Source organism: Vespa crabro, chromosome 3 (genome assembly GCF_910589235.1).
Source record: "Vespa crabro chromosome 3, iyVesCrab1.2, whole genome shotgun sequence".
Lineage (NCBI taxonomy): Eukaryota > Metazoa > Arthropoda > Insecta > Hymenoptera > Vespidae > Vespa > Vespa crabro.
This window is the reverse complement of record NC_060957.1, coordinates 10,348,734-10,358,733: the sequence shown is the minus strand read 5'-3', so window position 1 is coordinate 10,358,733 and position 10,000 is coordinate 10,348,734. Positions and strand designations below refer to the sequence as shown.

The following is a 10,000-nucleotide window of genomic DNA, read 5'->3' as shown; positions in this document are numbered from 1 at the left end:
CCAGTACGAGTCTAGTCAAAAAACTTGATCAAAATTAATTTACGATAAATAGTAATTAATATTTTTTGTTGAATCTAACTCGAATCTCGAATAAAACTAAAAAAAAATCGATCGTTGCAAATTAATCGATGTAATAAGAAATTTTTATCGAATAATAAATCTCGAATGAAAATTAATTAACGTAAATATAATTCTTAATTTTTGATCGGCAACTAATATCGAATGAAATGAAATCGATATAATTAAAAAATTTTTATTTACCTCATGTCAATTAAAACCACATATTCAAACACACACCCACCCACCCCCTTCCCACCCACACACACATACACACACCTACACACAAACCCACGCATAAACAAACAAACACAATAGTTGTAATTCTAATAATAATTAAAATTTTTTTTATCTACGATATTATCTTCATCTATTTATATCTTTAATGAAATATATCTATCTCACTCGTACGAATAAGTAATAATAAATAAAAATGCGAACGAAGATTTTTTTAATCGTCGCTAATTGATTTTGTTTTTTGTTTTTTTTTTTTCTTTTTTGTTTTTTCTTCTTCTTCATTTCTTTTTCTCTTAGCAAAATGACTTACAATTCGATCGATCGTTCATCCGCAAGTAATATTATCAAAATTAAGTTGAAAATAATGATAGAAATAAAATAATTAAGAGTTGATTATGTTTTAATTCATTAAAAAGGAAAGAGGACGATTTTTCGATGCGACAAAAAATATAATCGATTCTTGACTACGACGCATGCCTTAATCCTCTGCGTATATATATACACACACATATATATATATATATATATATATATATATATATATATATATATATTATATTCGAAGAAGAAAATCGATTGAATCGAAATAAGTACAATGAAAATTATTATAAATTTTTATAAACATTGTCATTGCACGTTAATTTTTCTATTTGAATAATTTGATGGTTGAAAAGAAGCAACACACACACACACACACACACACACAGACGCCCGCACGATAAAACATCCGATATGCTATTTTATTTTTCTCTTACTAAAGTCTTTGAAAGACATTTTTACATTCTTTTAAAATGATCACTTTGTTATCAGATAATTTACTCGGGTGAGAAAAGAGCTTTGATGGAAGAAAATATAGAAAAAACAAAAAAAAAAAAAAAAGAAAAAAAGAAAAAAATGAATAAAGAAAAAAAGCAGAAAAAGTTGAAATGAAAAAATAATAAAGATAAAAGATAATAGAATAGAGAAAGTAACGATTAAATGATCAATCGAATGATTCAAATTGAATATGTTTATTTTGTAATAAACGCGTTAAATAAATAACTCATTCGAATTAAAGATTATTTCTTTTATTTATTTATTTTTATTTTTATTTTTATTTATTTTTATTTTTATTTTTATTTATTTATATTTTTTTTTTTATTCATTTATATCACGTATAATTACGAACGTATTTAGTATTGAAATCGAAATTAATTTGGAAAAATTTATCGAAGTATAAAATATTATCTTTTACTTATTTATTTATTTAAATTTCTAAATATATATATATATATATATATATATATATATATATATATCATTTTTTTATCGAGCAATTAAATTATCGAAATGTGAGATTGTGCAATTAAATAATATTTATAAAAAAAAATTATATTACTATTTCTTAAATCAAATTTTAACAACAAATTTGTCCTTATTAAAGATCCCATTCTCTATATATATTATATATATATATATATATATATATATATATATATATATATTTTCTTTTTTTCTTATAGAAATCATATTTAACAGTATATTATTTATTGTACGATATTATTTATACGAAATAAAATTGTTACGTGGACACTGAAAATGTTAATTTAAAAAAAGAAAGAAAAAAGAGAGAGAGAGAGAATAATAATATTATCTCGATTATTCTCATTTCAATCTGAATTAATTAAATAGAAATTTGCATATCGATATAAAGAAATAATTCAAATTTTTATCAAAAAATAAATCTTAATTATCATAAAAAAAAATAATTAAATTATATTCGTAAATCGTATTATTTATATATTTATATAAATATATATAAATATAAAATATATATATATATATATAATTACGAATACGATTATCTTGAAAAGAAATTATTTATATTTCATTAATTTAATAATAAATATTGTATTAATAATATATAATCGACCGTAAAGATATTTAACATTTATTAAAGAATTAATGATAAACTAGAACGTAGAATGGTTTAATAACACTTCCAATTTGTATTCTATACGAAGGAGAAAAAATAGATTAAACGTTAATATAATACGACTAAAAAAACGTTAATATAACACATTTTAATTTCTGCTTAAAATTAAACAAGAAATTACCAATAATAATAATAATAATAATAATAATAATAATAATAATAATAATAATAATAATAGTAAAAGTAGTAGTAGTAGCAATATTAATATTAATAATAATAATAATAATAATAATAATAATAATAATAATAATAATAATAATAATAATAATAGTAATAGTAATAATAATAACGATAATAACTACGTATTCGTTCGATATCGTAATAAAATTTAATATCCTTGATCATACTGTATAACGTCGACAAGACGGGATAATGAACAACGTAACGTTAAACAATAAAATGAGAAAATCTCTGTATATTTATGTACCTACATACATACGTAATTATGAAAAACGATTTATCGTTGTTGTGCTAAACGAAAAATCGGTCTGTCGAGAGAGAGAAAGAAAAAGCGAGAGAGAGAGAGAGAGAGAGAGAGAGAGAGAGAGAGAGAGAGAGAGAGAGAATTTTAACGTTCAGAGAAAATAATAACTACAATGAAATGAAAAACGATGTAAAATTGGACAGCACGGATAGAAATTATAGTATATTGAGGAATATTAATGATGCGCACTTTTTGAATAACTCCGATCATTTGCAAAACTAAAATTTTTCTTTTTTACTTCTTATTTATTTATTCTCTTCTTTTTTTTTTTTTTTTTTTTTTTTTTTTTAATATACGTATCTATCTATGAGAATGATTTTAACAAAAAAAAAAAAAAAAAAAGAAAAGAAATTGGAAAATGTTAAACTTTTTTATTAATGCGATATTTATAAATTACCATAAAAATATATATATATATATATGTGTTTTTTTCTTATGGAAATCATATATAACAATAAATATACATTATTTATTGTATGATATTAATTATATGAAATAAAAATTGTTACGCGGACGTTGAAAGTGAAACCATCGAAATGATTCTGTAATTATATTAGAACAATTAAAACAATGTATGTATTATGTAAGAGATAAAAGAGATAAAAGAGAGAGAGAGAGAGAGAGAGAGAGAGAGAGAGAGAGAGAGAGAGAGAGAGAGAGAGAGAGAGAGAGAGAGAGAGAGAGAGAGAGAGAGAGAGAGAGAGAGAGAGAGAGAGAATATTACATAAAGAATTGTATATATGTTAAAATAAATTCGAAACCAGAGCGAGAGAGAGATAATATACGTGCTACAAGGACGAGCGTTCGATTAGGAATATTCGGCTCGATCGTTTTCTCGATAACAAGTACAATAAGATGTTTAGGATATCTAATGTATTGTTCTATTAACGACGTGACCTTTTAGACCGTATACCCGTATCTTGTATAAACACTCGTATACTCATAATAGCCATTGTTAAACATGACGCACATATATATTATAAACTTAAATTAATAAATGAATTTAATTAATAAATCATATATATATATATATATATATATATATATATCTACACACATCACGTATCATATAGTTTATTATAATGTATTATATTAATAATATACTACAGGAATATAATATAATAATATTATTATATTATATTATATTATATTATATTATATTATATTATATTATACAATATAATATTATATACTCCTCTTCCCTCTCTCTTTCTCTCTCTCTCTCTCTCTCTCTCTCTCTCTCTCTCTCTCTTTATCTATCTTTCTTTCTCTCTTTATACATATATACACATAAAATAAATAACATTAACGAATTAAGAAAAAAAAAGAAAAAAAAAACTATATTATTATTTTTCTAATAAATAATATATATTATTGATTTATACCTGTATGCTAATTGTTAAAGAAATAAAACGAATGATCAAATGATAACGTTCCTAATTAATCACGAATTTATTATAATATCATAAGAAAGTGAAAAATTAATACCTATATATGTATGTACATATATATGTATGTATGCCAATAAAATGATGATATCAAATGATCCATTCGTCTAATTTATCACATCGTAGTATACAAATCGATAAATAAATATAATTAGCAAATAAGAGAAAGAAACAAAAAAGAAAAATAAAGAAAAGAAAAGAAAATGTTTACATCGTTTCCTCCATAACATTTTGTTAAGAGATAGGAATTCTGCAATAGTCTGCTAGGATAAAATAGATATAGTATTTCGTTTACTCTTGAAACAATCGATATATTTTTACATGAACATTAGAAAGTTAATCGTAGATGGAGCAAACTCGTTCGCGAAAGTACCTATAGTACGATCGAGTACTTAATGAAAACGTGGTGTAAACATAATATGGTTGTAAAGATATATATATAAATATATATATAAATATATATATAAATATATATATAAATATATATAATCATACATACATATATATTTACATACATACATGCATACATATACGTAACTATCGAGTACTTCATAAAAGCGAAGTGTAAATGTAAAATGGCTACAAAGAGAGTATGTATGTGTATGTGTGTGTGCGTGTGTGTGTGTGTGTGAGAGAGAGAGAGAGAGAGAGAGAGAAATGTATACACATAAATTTGAAAAATTGAGGATGGATAAAAAAAATATTTTCAACAAAAGTTACTCGTGTTTTTTCTTCTTTCTTTCTTTCTTTTTTTTACGGAGAATATTTAATTGCCGTTATAAAAAATATAGGTTTCTATTTAAAAAAAAAAATAAAAAGAAAAAAAAGGAAAAAAAAAGGAAAATACTGTCAATCCTAAAACGATTCCGTTAAATAAAAAAAAAAAAAAAAAAAAAACTATCAAACGCCATTATATTTTTAATTCCTTTTTTTTTTTCTTCTTTTTTTCGCATAATGTTACTCGAAAACGTCCTGTTTTTAAAGGAGAAAAATTTATAACGTATATATTTCGTATACCCGATGTACATACATAAACATATATATGTATATATGTATATATCTCTTTATTTCATACCTATAGATATAAATGTATATGAATACGTAATAAACACTTTATTTTGAACTCCTGGTATATACATATATATGTGTGTGTGTGTATCTCTCTCTCTCATTCCTATAGGGCATATATACCTACATACATAGACGTAACCAATGCTTTATTTTGAACACCGAGTATATATGTATGTACATACATGCATATACCTTATATGTGCATATATCTTATATACCTTATATATATATATATATATACATACGTAATATATATATATATGTACGTACATATATATGCACATAGATATATATATATGTATATATATGTATATATATATATATATATATATATATATATATATATATACATACACCTAACCAATGTCGATTCGTACTGACTATGTTGATTTTGGCACGTGAAAATTCAATAGATGTTGGCATGCAAGCTTGGCCACTCCTTTTGCCTAGGAGCTCTTTTTAGATGTGGAAACATTGTTGTTGAATTCGTTGAAACGCATTCAAGATTCATTTTCATAAGATCGCCGAAAATATTCTCAACCGTTCTTGAAATAGAAATTAGTAGAAATTTCTAATGGTATTCGTTTGATTCATAACTTGTATTGGATCGAATTGATAATGAATTTTGTGACGTTTTTATTTCCTAATTTCTTTTTAGTCTTTTTTTATTTTTTTATTTTTTTTTTGTTTAACAAGTGATATTAGAGGATATTTAATTTAATTGATTAGAATTTAATTAGAGATCTTTTCTCCATTTGTTATGCGAAAAATTTCGATATCCGATATTATATTATGAATTTTTTTGTTTTATAATTAATTATACGTCACTCATCTTCGTATAATGTTTTTTTAATGTTTATGTGCAAAATGACAATGAAAATTATTACGAAGTTTTAGGCTTAATATTTTTTGTACTTTTTGAGATAATATTAATTGTATTTATACGAAATAATTAATAAATCCTATTTTACGAAGGTTCTTAACCATCGATTCATTTTTATAATCGTTACTTCGTATGTTTATATTATATTTAATATAAACACACGAAGCTATTAAACAAAAAAAAAATACTTATTAAAAAAAAAAAAAAGAAAGAAAAAAAAAGTAAAATAGAATAGAAAAATAGAAAAACATTCTAAGAAAATGAATATATGTTTATCTTAAATATTACGAAACTTTTATAAAAAAGAAATATTAAATAAACATTAAAATTTTTGCACATACCCATATATATATATATACATATATATATATATATACTAATAATATTAGATTATTAAAAATCGTAAAAAGAAATATTTAAAAATTTAAGTAAAAAAAAAAAAAAAAAAAAAAAAAAAAAAAGAAAGAAAAAAGGAAAAAAAAATTAAATAAAGACTTTCGTTAGACACACTATTATTAACTATTTTTTAACATATATAAAAATATATATATTAATATTATAATAATATAAAATATAATATATATATATATATATAATTTAATATATTATATATAATTATAATTTAATTTAATATATATATATATATATATATATTAAATATTAAATCCTAGAGAATAATCAAATGTAATAAAATATTTTTAAAATTTCGATCGATCATACAATGTGTAATCTTAAAAAAAAAATGCTTTTAGAGTAATTTCGAACTCGATCGTAAGCAAAAAATAATTCTTTCTCGTTCGAAAGAAAAGAATAAAAAATATCATTGACGTAGGAGAAAAATATTAGAGAGAGAAAGAGAGAACGAAAGAAAGAAAATAAAGAGAGTGTGAGAGAGAGAGAGAGAGAGAGAGAGAAAGAGAGATGGAGAGAGAAAAAAACGAGGGGAGGGGGTTGAAAAAAAAAATAACACTCACATATGATGGCTTGCACTTTGGCTTTGTCGAGTGCCGGTTTAACCGGACGTTCGGTCGCAGTTCCTGCGCGACTCCAACGTTGTCCTGTGACAGAACATGTAGCCAGTTCCGTTGGGCTGAATAATATAGCAGCGAGGCCACGGGTCAACTTCCGATAATCGCTCCATTTCACAGCCCTCAGTTGTTCCTCGCAAACGGCAATGCCCTCACCTAAATGAACCTGGAACGTATTAACAGTAACGATCACGATGATAGGAGACATAGAGATGAGAAATATTAAAAAGAAGTAAAGACGAAGGGAATAAAAGAAACATTAAAAATAAAAAAAAAAAAAGAAAAAAAAAATTCTCTTTTTTATACATATGGTACAACATAGTTGTGACGATGGTAGTGATACTAATATTGACGAGATAAATGATCGGAAAGAAGGAACGGTGAATGAAAGAAAATTATTATAGAAAAAAGAGAATCAGAAAAAAAAAAATAATAAATAAATTATTCTTTATACGTTTTTGTAATAATAGCGGTGATAGTAACAGTAGTATCAATAGTAGTATTGTTGAAAAAAAAATGAATGAAATAAAAATGAGCGTGAGAAAAAAGAATTGAAAAAGTATATTATTTTTTTGTATGCTTATACAGTGATAGTAGTATTGCAATGATTAAGCGATAAAAACAGTAGCGGTAGTATTGATAAGATTATTAAAAAAAAAAAAAAAAAAAAAAAAAAAAAGAAAAAAAAATTTTATATACTTATGTGCAATAGAGATGATGGTGGTGAAGTGGTAACAGTAATATTGACGAGAAAAATTATTGGAAAAAAAAACGGAGAGTGAAAAAAATTTATTTAAAAAGAAGAAAAAAAAAGAAAAGAGAATCAAAACAAAAAAAAAAAAAAGAAACAAATTATTCTACATAAATACTAATAAAAATATTTTTGTAATAGCGATGATGAGTACTAGTGGTAAAAAATAATGGTATTGATGAAAAAAAGTCTAAGAAAAGTCTAAGAAAAAAAGTCAGTCCCTTTTCATAGGAAGTATATATGTATGTATATGTAAATGGAAGGAAAAGAAATTTATTTCTTTTTTCTTTTCTTTTTTTTTTCTTTTTTTTGATACTATTTTTTTTCTTCATAAATCATAAATAATAAACATGTAAATTCAACGAAACGATTTATTAAGTTTCATGTGATCCGCTTTAAAAATACTTATTATGCATAAGAAAAATGTATTTGAAATAAAAAAAAAAAAAAAAGTAAAAAGAAAAAAAATTCTGAACTTTCGTCCAAGAAAGATTTTAAAGGATAGATTAAAAATTTTTTAAATAATAAGCTTATATATATATATTTATATATATATATATATATTATATTTCACACATCATTTAGGTGAAAAGGAAAAAAGAAGATTAGGGGTAGTTGATAAGCAAAGGTTAATACGAGAAGAAAGAATGTCTAGAGATATGTATGTATAAACTGGAGATTGTTGTTGTATGAATGCCAAGCATTCATTAAAGGCAGTAATTAATAACGAAAATGTGACATACAAACAAAATAGCCACGTTGTATATCGTTATGAAAGTTTTCTCAGCGAATTGGATTATCGCGCGAGAGGGATGACTATTATTTTTACGATAATATTGATAACAAAATACGCGCGATCGGTAAAAGGGGAGATAAAATTAAAAGGAAAAAAGGAAAAATAAAGAGAAATAAATTTTGTAGAAATAATTAGAAAAGGAAAATGATTAATTATAAAAAGATATTCATGGCCAAATGATGAAAGGGGAGAAAAAAATGAAAGAAAATGAATTTGATGAGAAAGAATTAACAAAGAAGAAAAAAGAATTCTGTATTTTATGTTACAGAAAGAAGAAGAAGAAGAAGAAAAACAAGAACATTGCAATTAGTATTAATAAAAATAAAAAAAAAAAAAAAAAAAAAAAAATAGAATTAAAATGTCTACGAATTAATTATTATAATTCGATGAAACTGATCGTCGAATTAATTTAACACGTGACTCGATTATAAATATCACAAATGTGTATCCGCGGATTCAATTATCCAATATTCTATATATTCGTCGTATAAAAGTTTCGGCTATTATTGCAAGATGTCTCACAAGTTTCTAAATAGCATTGAAAGAAAAAGAGCAAATTTTTTAACACGCACAGAATTGCAAGAACGAATTTAGGATATATTTCGCGTATGCGAGCAAAAAACTGTGAATGCTGAAATAAGATGATAACGAAAAGGAAAAGAAAAAAAAAGTAAAAGAAAAAGGAGAAAGATAAAAAAATATAAAAAAGTACAGAAAAATCGGTACAAATCCTATGACACTGAAACATAGAGGAAACCCCTCGTATTAAATATTAATCTCCCAAGAAAACATTCTAAACGTACAAAATATAATAATTAATATACCTGGTTAAAATATGAATAATTTTTATAATTATAATAAATGTCCTTAATAAATGTCCTACATAAAAAAGAAAAGAAAGAAAAAGAAAAAAATAATTAGAGGGAATTAGAAAGGGAAAGGGAAGGAAAGGAAAAAAAAGCAAAAAAAAAAAAAAAACAAAAAGAACGTAGTAAAAAAATAATAAACTCACAACGCCATCAGGCGAGGGTTCTTCAAATCCACGAAAAGCTGGCATGGCCGCTGGTGGCGTCGTTCTCATGTCCAATGGCAACCAATCACTTCTGGAGGGTGAATTACCGTGCACGGATGGAGACATATGTTTGCCACCCCTCGTACCTAATCGCGGTCTACCACGACGTACCCTTCGCGCTGAAAAAAATCACAAAAAAATCGGGGTAGGCATTAATAATCGATCATTTTATTTATTAATCTCACTTTTTAATATTTA

At 24.1% G+C, this 10,000-nt stretch overlaps 1 protein-coding gene across 2 annotated transcripts in view; it reads right to left on the bottom strand.

Moving 5' to 3' along the window:
* Window positions 1-10,000, bottom strand: part of LOC124422902 (protein abrupt-like) — a 63,077-nt gene that overhangs the window by 11,199 nt on the left and 41,878 nt on the right. For both annotated transcript variants that reach the window (XM_046959896.1, XM_046959898.1), the window contains exons 6-7: window positions 9,743-9,921; window positions 7,130-7,349 (exon numbers count right to left, since the gene is read on the bottom strand). In XM_046959896.1, the coding sequence (XP_046815852.1) occupies window positions 7,130-7,349; window positions 9,743-9,921 (399 nt within the window). The remainder of the gene's footprint in view (window positions 1-7,129; window positions 7,350-9,742; window positions 9,922-10,000) is intronic.